This window comes from Amia ocellicauda, chromosome 10 (assembly GCF_036373705.1).
Source record: "Amia ocellicauda isolate fAmiCal2 chromosome 10, fAmiCal2.hap1, whole genome shotgun sequence".
Classification (NCBI taxonomy): domain Eukaryota; kingdom Metazoa; phylum Chordata; class Actinopteri; order Amiiformes; family Amiidae; genus Amia; species Amia ocellicauda.
In genome coordinates, this window is record NC_089859.1 from 25,853,897 (window position 1) to 25,868,059 (window position 14,163).

At 36.6% G+C, this 14,163-nt stretch overlaps 1 protein-coding gene across 1 annotated transcript in view; it reads left to right on the forward strand.

Annotated features, from left to right (window-relative positions):
• The window catches only part of LOC136760356 (retinoic acid receptor beta), a 59,712-nt gene that overhangs the window by 42,116 nt on the left and 3,433 nt on the right, over positions 1 to 14,163 (forward strand). The window contains exons 5-7 of the mRNA XM_066715720.1: positions 7,679 to 7,855; positions 12,090 to 12,294; positions 13,818 to 13,976. Of these exons, the coding sequence (XP_066571817.1) occupies positions 7,679 to 7,855; positions 12,090 to 12,294; positions 13,818 to 13,976 (541 nt within the window). The remainder of the gene's footprint in view (positions 1 to 7,678; positions 7,856 to 12,089; positions 12,295 to 13,817; positions 13,977 to 14,163) is intronic.

Consider the following 14,163-nt stretch of genomic DNA (forward strand, 5'->3'; position numbering starts at 1 on the left):
GTGTACAGTGGTACATTTGGGGTTTGTATTAGTTTTCTGTGCTTACTGTGACTGAACTTCAGCCTCATAAATTGTAGTGAGTGAAAACAAATTAAATAGATTTATTTACTGCTATTAACACTGACAGAGAGAGGAAAAAAATGAACGGAATGTCTTAAAACTACTTTATGCACAGATGGCTGCCATAATCATTTACAATGAGATTTGTTTTTTAAATGTGACAATAATTCTTAGGTAATGGTTTCTGCTTCAATTTATGCTTCACTCTGACATGTTGAAAACCAGGTAATAAGTTTAGATGATAAAATGTAATTCATTGTCTTTCCCCTCTGGGATATAAGTGAAGAATATACAACATTTAGTAACAACCTAAGAAATAATCCCCCCAAAAAGAAAAAGATAGTGGCACTTATTCTTAAAGTGCTATAAATGAATTAAACCCATGTTTGTTTATTAATAGAAACTGTTAGATAGCTAGTCCAGTGAAGCCTACTCAACAATGATAGAAAAATCCTAAAACTGTTATGCTTAAGCTAAATAAAATAATGCTCAATAAAAGAAGGCTCCGATCAGTTATTAGAACTTGTATCTCCTTTAAATGGCATGGACATACCAGAATGGATGAATGCTGTCAGTCACTGTTTTGTCATATGGCTAAATAGTCTTTTATTGTATTCATTTATGTCATTTTGAGATACTATTAATATTTCCCTTATCTCCTAACAAATAACTAGCCAGTATGAAAGCACTTTAGACATTGAGGTAGAGGGAGATATAACACTGCTTCAATAGCTTGGAGCTGTTGGGATTCCACAAGAAACGATGTGTTTGTATTTGTTTTTCTCAGCAGTGCAACAGTGAGTAACTGCACATCAGTAAAATGGCTAAGATATGTATAATGAATGTTTTAATTCCTTTCATATATAGTGTGAAACCTTAAACCACCGAACCAAGCATCACTGCTGGCTGCTCCTGTATTAGCTGTGACAGCAGCCCATTTTCAAAGTTCATGACAGGCCAGAGCAATGCTACAATCATTGAAAAAATCAAATGTACACATAAAAAGGAGTGTCTGTTGATATGTCACTGTGGATGGTGTTATAAATTGCCTATTTCTTTACAAAAGTGGGTCCTGAGATGTCCAGGTTAAGGAAATGGGGCTGCATATTGTCCTGTAGCATCTCAGACATAACTCTTTATTATTATTTTTCATTCCATTTCAATTTCAGCTGAACTTGTATTTAACAAGCCATTAATTGAATGTTGACTGCTTGGGGAATGGGTACAACCTCTTGGTTTTAACATCAGCCACCAGAAACAGCTCTGTAACTCTATGAAATCTTTCTGGTCGTAAAATGTAATCCAGGAAGAGATTTTCAGCTCCTCTGAATCTTGCCTTTTTTATTTTATGTTATTAATTTATCCCAAGCCGTGAATCTTATAAAGCCTGATATGAAGTACAGTCTGCATGAGAATAATTTGACCAGAGGAATGTACTTTGTATCTTATAACAAGCATACAGTTCAGGACAGCTGACATTGTCTGACTGATTTCAGATGTTGACATTGCTGGATGGTTTTGCATGACACTGTATAAAATGTATTTTTATTAATTTATTATCCTATCAAAGCTCTTCACAATGTAAAGCTTGCAGCCTTATATTGTTTATATGTGCTTAAAATAATTGTAAATGTATTTAATGCACATGGCAAGTTTATTTTTTCAATATTTTTTCCATACTTTGCATACTTTGGTAATATACGAAGAAGAAATATATACATTTTAAATTAAGAGTTAATAGAAAGATCAGTATAGCAGAAATTAGGTGCTATAAGAGTTAAATTATAATGCTTGGCTATGTGCAATAACTTCTGGCCAGCTACAGTGATCTCAGTCTCTGGAGAGTACTCTATCATTTAAGGAATGATTGCTTCTTGACATTCCTTTTAAATTACTTTGTTTAAAAGAAGAGGAGCTTAACTTTCAGCAGATTAAGTTAGGGTACCAATTATGTTATGAAATATTGAAATCCTAGTCTGAAGTGATTTACAAGTCTGTCACTGAGTAGAAAATGTGCTTTGGAGTTTGTGAAAGTTTGAACTAAAAAAAATCCAAATTCATAGTGATGGGAAGTAAAAAACAGATTTCCAGGAACATTTCTCATAACATGAGACACCAACATGAAAAGTATCTATGGATTATTATGGAGTATTTTTATTTATTTGATTTTAAAGACATATATTGGAAGTGGCCTGAATCTGAACCTTCTCATAGCCTTATCTGGACTATGTATCACTCCTACACAGAGAAATCTAGATTCCCACAGAGAAACTGTTTACTACATTTGTGTTGAATTCAGCATCTGTCTGGTGGTCTTCTGCAATCTTATTATAACCTGAAACACGGCATAATCTTGAGTACAATGCAGGCAATCTGTTCACATGGGTTTTGCTATTACCCTCTGCATAAACCAGTATGTATTTATATATGGTAAATATATCACCAACAGAAATGTTTTATAAAGCAGTACTTGAACTTGATGAAGTTTAAGACCTGTACATGGCACTAACAAACTTAACATTTTACTTAAATTAGAAACAAACTGGTTGAATATTATTATTACAGCTTAGAACTTATATGTATTAATAAGATATAAACATTTCATTTTAGTCTTATTAAGTGTATTGATTTGAAAAAACACTTCCGATTTATTTGTTAGAAGGAATATGTAAAGGCTCAGTTTCACTCCCCTGCAGCTGCCTTGTCTTACTTTATGAAATGATTGGTTTCAAATAATAATTGGCTGAGATTAAAGAGAAATCAGATATACACCCAGGAACCTACAGTTCCTTGGGGCCTCTTCACAGTACTTTAAGGATTAAGACTTGCTGTTTTTAGCATCCAAATTTAGACTCATTGAACAAGGGGCTTAGTTTGTATTGTTTCATTCAGTCCATTTGAGACAAATCCTGTAATTGCAGTACTGCACGGGAGCTTGTAAAGCTCATTCACAGTGATTTAAGTGCAGCTCTACAATGTTTTTCACTTAACTGAAGATAATGTTTAGTGCTTCACCCAACTAATGTTCTCCTGAGACCAAAAACAGATCGTCTCTACAACATCCACTTTAAATGCTGTGAATGAATTTATTTAGTCAAGTGGTGATATATCTCTAAAAGGCAATCTTGTACAGATGAGTTCCATTGGGAAAAGATCAAAATCCAACAGCTCTTGTTCCTTCTCTGTTTTGAATAGTTGGTAAGCCATGTTTGATTTATTTTACCTACTGTATATTATATAACTATGGGAAACACTTATTTCTTTCTGAGGAAGGTCAAATGCAATAATTGTACTATTTTATTCTTCATTATTTGGTGAACATTCATGTTATTTACTATATCAGCAATCTGGTTTTAAATAACTGTACAAAATGTGAAGGAGGATTGCAACCCTTGTCACCTTTACTCCTTCCAGTGAGGTCTTGCTGTATGATTAGCATATGATTATGATCCACTGACAACCACACATCTCAGATGTTGAAATACAGACATCTTTCAAAGCCAGTTAGTCTTGTCTAGCAATAGAGCATGCACCGATTTAGGATGTCATGACCATATGGTACTTTCAAATCCACACAGTAACATTTACTGAAATGTGTATGACTTTATGACTAAACATCTATATAAACTCACCATTGCCATGGTATATATTATTTTATATGCTATAACATTCTCAATCCATCTTTAATTTAATCAAAACGTAAACAGTCAAATTAATAGAAAAAATATAATGTCCCCCTTTTTTTTTTTGTCAATTTGCTTTGTCGTACATTTGGAACATAAGTTAAATAAGGAAAATGTCACGATTCTCGGACATGATTTACAAAGTCTGTAAGAATTGGTGGTCAGACAAACGTTCGCAGTTAAAAGTAACAATAAAGGATTAACAAATACAACACCCTGTGCTTTTAAGTCAGTGAGTTTTTGAACTGACTATCTTTTCTAACTTCTGTTCTGTATTCTTCAATTTTTACCTTCACTGAACTACAGCATTTTAATTGACTCTCTCACCATTAATCATAAGGCATGTTTCCAAGAATATTGTGCATATTATACAAATTGCACACATAGTGCACACATAGTACACACAACATCTCATTTTTCTTCAGTTAAATACATAATGCACAAAAGGTTGCAGGTTTCGGACTGTGTCTGCAAACCAGAAAATATATTCTAATCTGAGCATGGTGACTGTGTAGCCTGGCCCGGAGCTAGACATAATTTCGTTGTGTGTGTCTGACCCAGCTGTGAATTTAAATACTTGCAGGATCCCAACGGAAGTTAAATGAGGCGTCACGTATGGGCTATTTGGTGTAAACTGTTCAAAATCAAATAAACAACCAACAAATGCTTAGACAAAAAAAACATAATTGTGTAGTTCTGGCAATCCAGAACTCCTAAAATTTCTCTGAATAATTCAGACATAAAATGAAGGAGGTAAACAGTGGTTTTGTGGCGTTGACAGCTCAGTTTGCTTCTGTTTGTTTTTTAAACAGTGGAAGTGGCAAATAATTAATTGTTGGGTTATGTCATAGTAAACTCACTTCTTCCTAATGCTGAGTATAAATAACACTGTGTATCCTAATGTGGCATAGAATAATATAAGTTGGTTTACAGTCCTGTTGAAATGTCAAGCTTTAAAGGTAAATGAGTACAATACCCTTAAGACTGAAGATTTCAAGAGTACTTGCAACGGTTCATAATCACCGGGATTGGTGTAGGGCCTCATTGGCACAAATTGGATGCTGATATCCCTGAAGACCTCACTACAATTTGTCTCCCAAAGTACACTAAAACAAGAGTTGCAATGAGAAATAACAGATGTTATGCATATGATATTATGAAAAAATAAGGCTTGCAACAAGAAGATAAGTATACCTGTGTGGTTCAGATCTTTGTGAAAGTTAATTTCATGCAAAAAGAATGACACCTTATAGGAACGAGCTGTTGAAGTTACAGTTTACTTGCAAAGAGTTCTGTGTCTATGTGGTCTCTAGTTGCAGACCGACCAAAGCACCAACACTTAGTCACTGACCAAATGCACCAGTCATTTTGATTTTGATAATTAAATAGTGACTACACACCTTTACTAACTCTTTTGCCGGCCTGCCCCAGAGACAATAGTGTGTGCTGGTGAAGGTGTAAATACGACTTAAACCAGTCGGTTGCAGTAAATAAATATTTACCTTGAGATCTCCAAGCCTAACTTAATAAAAAAATAATTAAAAAAAAATATATATATATTATATATATAATTATATTTGAATTAAGTTTAATTGTGATTGTGATGGAGCAAGGCCCATCCCTTTGCTAAGATGTTTGAAAAACCTTCTGAACAAACAAGGCTTACCTGGGGTGGGGAGTGGCCATCTTGGGGAAAGTAGGGGAAGGTTACAGAGACCATCTTGGTAAGGTACTTTAGAGACCCGAGTCACCTTATTGCTGACATGGGGAGGGGGTTAGGGCTATTGTTTGGAGTGTTATTTCCTTGGTTTATAGTTTAGATTTGTTTTATAATCAAACACCACCTTTAATTATAAGTTTTAAGTTATTTTCATGTAAACCTATTTTGGAAATGTATGTTTGGGGTTTCATGATTTCATGTTTCTTTTTGTCACCCCTATTTTCTAATGGTTGGGTCTAGAGGCCAGGACTAAGTTGACCATAGTATAAAAGCTGGATCAAGGTGTTAGTGGGAGAGAGGAGGTATGCTGGAGTGGAGAGCACTTGACAGAGTGCATATATGTTGAATATGTAGACAATGGCAAATCTGAGTCTAGGTAGCTCTGTGGTGTTAAGTATCTTGATATGGGAGTTTTCCTTTCCTGGTTTGTTGGTTCTTTTCTGGATTGTTTTGTTTTGAAACCTCGATTCTTTGTCTGTTTTTTTCACAAGTGACAAATCATAATTTTTGGTAGCCGTATTTTTCTACACTGTTCCTGTTTTTTTTGTTTTTTACATCTGACCCTTGGTCCACAACAGTGATACTAATATCACTATGTTATGTTTCAAAAGTAATTTTGATCCATAAAAGCAAATCAGATGGTTGTAGGGTTGTATTATTCTCATGCTCCTCACTGCTTTCATGAGGTGTGTGAAACAGTACTTTACTGCTTCCCAGAGTGATTGTGCAGGTGTGTCTGTTTCATTCAGTCGCATTTTAAAGTGCACTAATTGAACTCTAGATTTGCTGTGTTGATTTAGATCATTAAAAGGAAACCATGATGAAGTGACAACAATGTTTACATATCTCATATCTCATATCTCTTAATGGGTGCTCCATCTCACTTTTTTGTTTTTTTATCATGATCACAGACTCTCTTGTAGTGAGAGAGATTGTCTTATCACTGTTTCTACAGGGAGCCTCAGTCTGGATGCCTTCACTTTCGTAGTATTTTGACATCAAAATGCTGCTATTTACCTGTCAAGAAAGACAATTCAGCATGGTATTTAACACATACAGTCCCTATAGAAAATCTACACTCCCTTGAACTCTTTTTCACATTTTGTTGTGTCAGTGTCTCAGTTTCATACACTTTCAATTATTATTTTTGTCCACTAATCTACACACCACACTCCACACGGTTGAGGGGAACAAGTTTTGATTTGTGATAAAATTGTTAAAATTACAAAACTGAAATCTCATAATTGGATAAGTCTCCACTCCCCTGAGTTTATACTTGATCAAGGCACATTTGGCAGCAATTACAGCTGTCTATTGTCTATTGAGATAGGTCTCTTTCAACTTTGCACCTAGATTTGTCAATATTTGATCATTATCTCTGTCAGGTTTTTTGGGGAGTGTTGATGGATATCAATCTTCAAGTCATGCCAAACATTTTTGATTGGATTTATGTCAGGGCTCTGACTGGGCCACTCAAGGACATTTAGCTTTTTGTTCCTTTGCCACTAGTGTAGTTTTGTCTGTGCGCTTCGGGTCATCTTCATGCTGAAAGGTGGACTTCAATCCCAATTTCACCTTTCTTGCAGAAGGTAACAGGTTTTCCCTCAAGGACTTTTCTGTACTTTGCTCCATTCATTGTCCCTTCTATACTGACAAGTGTCCCAGTCCCTGCTGATGAGAAACATCCCCATAACATGCTGCTGCCACCACCATGCTTCATAATAGGGATGGTGTTCTTTGGGTGATCTGTTGGGTTCACTCCAAACATAACACTTTTTGCATTTAGGCTGAAAAGTTCAATTTTAGTTTAGTCAGACCACAAAACGTTTTGCCATATGACTACAGAATATCCTGTGTTTTTTTGCATACTTCAAATGTGATTCAAGGTGGGCTTTCTTGAGTATCATACAGGCCAGATTTGTGGAGTGCTTGGGATAAAAAGATACCCTGTTAACTATCAGTTAGGCAGTTAGGAACAGCCTAATAGGAAGGAAATTAGAGAACGGGTATGTTTGAATTGTGTATTTGTCCCACTCCACCCTCCTCTGAGGAAACACATCTGTCAGTGAATAGGATCCTAAGTTTATATATTTATACACACATGATAATGGAGTTTGTCTTTTCCATTTTTGAAATGTGAAGAACATGAATCTTGGATTTATTCTCCCTTTAAATGAAGTTAGTCTCACCCTCTCTTTCATGTTTTTCTTCCTAGAATTCCAGTGCAGATCATCGCGTACGACTAGACCTCGGATTGTGGGACAAATTCAGCGAACTGGCCACAAAGTGCATTATCAAAATTGTGGAATTTGCAAAAAGAGTGCCTGGTTTCACAGGATTGACTATCGCTGACCAAATCACTCTTCTCAAAGCTGCCTGCCTAGACATTCTGGTAGGTGCTGTTCAGCTATTTACAAACTGCCATGATATCAGTGCCTAGGTTCACATTTCTGGGTCCATAAGGATTAGTGGCTTTTAAGTCAGTGAGTTTTTGAACTGACTATCTTTTCAACTTATTTTCAACTAATGTGCATTATTCACTTTTTACCATCTCTGAACTGCAGCAATTTGACTGTCTCTCTCTCACTGCTTCATTTCTGTGGACAGCTCACTGACAACTCTGTAACAAGAACTCAGAAACTGAACTTTCCACTGAACCGACTCAGAACTGCGCGAAAATGGAACTGAACTGAGCAGGCAGTTCAACAGTCCTGTGAAAATTACACCTTAGTTTTTCTGTGTACGTTTAATTAGCTAATTACACCATACAAATCTCTATTATGAAATAGTCCAATAAAGAAGATTACATAAATCTGTTACATCAACATTCTGGTTCATATATCAAATAATAAAATTAAATGCAAGCCATTCGGAATTTGTTTGAAAATGCCTGTTACAGATCATTTTAAAACACCTAACATACTACACTGCCCCTCTGTAAGGGGTATGTGTCCAGAAAATGATGTCTATGTATATGTGTATATATATACAATAATCATCAGATACACATTGAAGTATTGAACTTTTGATCATGTAAAGAAATAGTTTGTGTGTTGAAAGTGGTGTACGCAAAATAAAATGTGAAATCTCTCAGTGGCATCACAATATAATTGTGCTCCATCAGACAGTTGCAGTACTAACAGTACTTTATTTAATAGAAGGACTTTTAGACCTTTCTGAAGTACTATAAAACGCATTTGTCTGACTGATAAATAAGATGGTAGGGATTCCTACAGCTTGCAGTGATCAAACAAAAAGTTGAGCAATTTATTTTCCCAAGAAACTATTTTTCCTGTTCCCCTTTCAGCACTTAGAAGTAGATGTGCTTTCCTTTTTGTTGTGTGTGTGGTCCCATCTGTATAGCAGAACCAATTTATAACTAATTATATGCTTGTCAATGTTACTAGTGTTATGATAAGCAACACTTGACTAACTCTTCCACACAAAGAGATAAAAGCCATTATGATTTACAGGACCTGACAAAGTGAAGAATCACTTGGTTGTGCTGTTTGAGAACAATCTTAGTGCGGTTCTCTACATCAATATGAGTTGTTTGGGGTGGTTTGTCTATTACACTTTCGAACAGATACCTTTCAAAACGTTTGGGAAATGGAATTCGCTTTTTGTATAAAGTCAAGTAAACAGATTTGTATTTCAGTATGCAGCACCTTTTCCGTTTTAAAAGTTTAAAAAGTAAATGTACTGTGACCCAAAACACATTAAAAACATCCAAAAGCAATGCCAGCTTTAAATAACCAAGAATCATGTGCTCTGTTCAGCTGAGCTCAAACTTGGCCGACTCCAGGAGCGTTTAGCTCATTCAAATACGACTTATATAAACTAGAACCTCTGCCCCTGCCTCAGTGTGTTGAGATACAAGACCTGTCCAGCTTAGAGGCCAGTGCTGTGCTATTTGTGTGTTTTTATGTTTCTGTAAAATAGCTAAATTATGCATTAACTGTTTTTTTAAATGTGTCAAATCATATTATAAATGCTTTAAATGCTGTGTAGTTTCCATTGGATGTAAACTGTGTTTGTAACTTCATAAATACTGAATTGCCAGTATGCTGACTTTGCTGAGGTCACTTTTCTGTTAAAGAGATACTTGCATTTACTCGTATGTCTAGTCCTAATATATATATATATGATGATGATGTAAAGTTAATCACGTTCCCTTTTGTATAGATTGCACATTCCAAATCCTGTGCAGCTTCCTGTCATGTGTGTCACACTTCTGTGCAGAGTAACTTTGCAAGCAGTGATAATATCATTTTAACATTTTTAAATCATATTCAGACAAGTATTTTCTTGAAGTAATTTTACTCATAGAGGTCTTAACAAGAATGGAAATAATGTACCAATATTGTTTGAGTAATCGATAAGTATGGGAACTTCATTGATAACTGGCCCATCTGTTAGCAGATTCTTAGTATCCAATCCAGTGGCCAGATGAAGCTCGATTCCAAATGGAATATACTTGACTGAGAGTTTAGTTCCATTTTGTATCAAGGATCTGTGCAACAGTCTGCCCGCAGATGCTCCCCGCTTCAGTCTTTTCAAACCTCCATTACATTTTGTGTTGGTTCAGTAGCTAATGCACTTGAGATATTATGCCATCTTTATACCAGATGATTGATCATTTGAGTGGTTTATCATGAACAACTAATTGTGCGTTGGAATGCAAGATTTCTGGTCGTGCCCTCTAATTTTTTTCAATTTCTTGCGGTCATGGCAAACACCGAGAGAGCTGGACACGCAGTGTACCGAACTCCAGTGAAACCCTTTTCCATTTGCCATAAGTGGCAAATGAAGATTTTCAGAATTGCTTTTTACCTATCATGTTGCTGACCTCTAGTTCCAGTGCAGAATCAAAGCAACAATCCAACAATAAGGGCTGAGGGAAAGCCTCGTGGTGCACAGTGAACAGGTTTATTCTGTGTTAATATCTCGTTTTTCAACCCAGTGCGCCAAGCTCCAAGGTGTCATCTTGAAAAAAGGCTACATAATCACGCGGTACGATTTCAATTAGGCTAACATAAAATCAAAATTAGCATCAAATAGTTACTCAATGGATTGTGGAATCTAATTACAAACATATTACTGTAGATTAGGTAATATTCCACTTCACAGTTAATTGAATTTGTTTTTAAATTTCCTCAATGTAAGTAAGAACTGATTTGGTGATGAATCTCGGTCTTTCTAATAGGTATCGCTGGAGGAGTGGGTAGCATGCGTCCTTGACATGGGATATAGATGAAACCACTGAAGAAATTGTACTTTTGTAAATGCTGTCGGCTGTATGATAATTACTGGTAATTCCTCATGGATTGAACTACACAATTACTAGAATGCAGATACTGTGGGGGTAATCTGCAATAAGGCATCTTTGCATTGTCTGTGAAATTGTATTCAATGGATGTGTTATTCAAAGGCACTTGCAGACTTCCCCTCTGTATACCAATCGAGGGCTGTTTCAGTAGTAAACCATACAGTTGCCAAGTCCCCCAAACATGGCTTGCTTCTGTCTAATACCGGCTGGGGTTGATTTTTAGTCCCCAATATAGGCAGGTTTGATGTTGATATTTATTTCAGATGGATATCGATATAAAGTGAATTATTTGTGAACATCATTATTCAAATCACGTTTAAAGGGAGAAAGATACTAATAAAAGGATTATTTATTATTCCTTCTCTGTGGGTTTCTTGAAAACATATACTCCATACTGTAGACTTCAGTACTCATGGCTTCCATGGCAGACTGCCAAAGTGAATTAAATGTGTTGTCAAATGTCCACTCAAATTAATTTAAAACCCACTAGAGTGCATTATGTATTAAAATAATAATGTTATATGGTGGGGACTAATCCAGTTAACATGTGTGTTTCAGCATGCTGCCCTCTCTTCCATTGTGATCTTTATATTTGTACTTGTCCCCCAACATGTTCAGATCTTTATTTGGGGGATGTCTGTCTTGAGGGAAGCAGTCCATACAGAAGCACGGTCCATTTCTTCCCTGATGCTTTTAAAAGCACTGCTATTGTATAGCTGCTGTGTGGGTTGCTGTCTTCAAAAGAAGCTCAATATGCCTGTTACTGTGGTTAATTTGCCACAGAGATGCATTTGCCTCCCACTCATTTAGAAGCCTGTTACCATGCAGAGATGAAAGTGATGCGGCCAACTACAGGATTAGACCTAACTGGTCTGCTTCTTGGAAGAACAGGCAAGGACCTTTAGGCTGCATGTAATGATCACAAACTGCTTCAGAAGTGAAGGCAGTCTTCATTAGGCAGCAGATGGTTCCAATGCCCTGCGTGTGTGTACATGCATATATATATATATATATATATATATATATATATAGAGAGAGAGAGAGAGAGAGAGTATATATCTCCAAGTGGAAAAAATCGTCATTTAAATACATGAAACTCGGAGGCATGACACAACAAAATGTGAATAAAGTTCAAGGGGGTGTAGACTTTCTGTATTTATATATATTCTGAGGAATACATTTTCATTTTCAAACTTTCAAGCTTTTGTAAGTGTGAGTGTGTGATATAAAAATCATGTATGCTTGTACATCAGGAGTATTAATGCAGTGCCGTTGTTTTTCTCGCACCTCAATCTAGATTCTCCGGATCTGCACGAGATACACGCCGGACCAGGACACCATGACCTTCTCCGACGGCCTTACACTGAACCGAACGCAAATGCACAACGCGGGGTTCGGCCCTCTCACCGACCTCGTCTTCACGTTTGCCAATCAGCTCCTGCCTTTAGAGATGGACGACACGGAGACCGGCCTCCTCAGTGCCATCTGTCTCATCTCCGGAGGTGCGGCTCTCTCCAGCTCACACAGGGTCCCGGCAGGACACGCACACAGGGGCGGACAAGGCAGGGCTGCTAGTTGAGGGGGACGAAACAACAGATCACATTTTAGAACATGCCTAAAGGGTTTTGTTCTTGTGTTGAGTTTGCAGACCCAGATGATACAAACAAGTGACCTCAGTGCTGTATATTCAGAAATAAGCTGTCTAACATCACATGTACATTTCAGTCCAGGTTTCTCCCATTCAGACTGTTGATGAGCCTGCTGTAACACATGTGCCTGCATTCTTGAACACAGACCAGCTCAATACTTATGTGTCAGCTGGGAATAAATAAACCTGAGTGAAGCATCGTTCATCCAGCTAACATTATCTTGTCTTATTTAATGTAATAAATGAATTAACACGCCCTTCTTTGCTATGTTACTTTCTCTGAAGGCCATTTTTAAAACAAGTAACGATTTGGCTCCGTGGACATAACCTTTCAAATTCCTTGTCTGTTCCTTTGAAAATAAATAACAGATACATTTTATTGGCATTGTATTCACTTGGATACAGCTCTTAAACCTGATAAGACTATATTATGGCCTGCCTCTAAGGAAGGAGATATAATCTAATGGTTGTATAGCTATAGTTTTCCTTCAGGAGGACTGGTATTCTGTGAGGATATTTGCAAGAAACCACAATGCTTTACTTTTTATTAAGTACAGACTACAGTCAAAATGTACAGAAGTACCAGTGGCTATAAAAGCAAATAAAATAAAAAATACAAAGTGGGTTGAAATAGAAAGAGGAAAGCAACTGGATGAGAAAAGGACTTTTTTTTTTCTATCCATAACTCAAGTTGCTGCTGACTTTCTGACTTTAATTCCACATTACATCTCTGGAAATGAAAGAAAAACATTTACAAAGAAATGAGCAGAAGAATTGAGCAGATATGCAGCCTGAAAATCTTTTGTTGGAAAGAAAATATTAAAAACCAGCTGGAATAAGATAGTTATGGACACCTGATTCAACTGGAACTGTTTTATGCTCTACCTGAATTTAAACTCATCTGTGTCATCTAGTATTGACCTATTGTGGTAATAGGAGTGTAACTGTTTCAGATAAGACATAGTTCTGTGCTTATCTCAAAATTGAAAATTGAAAAAAATACATTTGTGTGTGTGTGTGTGTGTGTGTATGTATATATATAATATATATTACTGTGAATATATGCTCAAAGATAGCTCTTGGAAAACAGCAGTTTTATATGTGAGCACTGCCATCTTCTGGCAATTTTAATAATTGCAACCACTTAATCGATTTCAGATTAAACACCATACTGGCATAGCAATGCAATATAACGGCATTTGTCATTCCTTGTCAAGCTCTTAAAGTTCTGTTGTAAATCAAATCCACATGAATATTCTGATGAAAGTCATCCTACACATTTGGATAATCTTATGGAAAGTCACAGTTTCACAAATCAAAGTTGCTCTTTCCCAGCCTTATTTATTTTGTGTGACAGTGGTGTGATCTCATCCACAGACCGGCAAGACCTGGAGGAACCAGCAAAAGTCGATAAGTTGCAGGAGCCGCTCCTCGAGGCTTTAAAGATCTACATAAGGAAACGGAGACCGAGTAAACCGCATATGTTTCCAAAGATTTTAATGAAAATTACAGATCTGCGCAGCATCAGTGCGAAAGGTAAGAACTGGTCCCGGCAAAGAAACAGTCAGCCAGGGGTTATATTAGCAAGATCTCCCACATCATCCCGTCCCCTTGAATTCCCAGTAACGCAATTGCCTGCCAGCAGTGCAGAGAGAGGTGGATGTCCGCACAGCAGTGCAAGCATTAACCACATGAAATACTGATGTCCAGATGCTTAAAATAT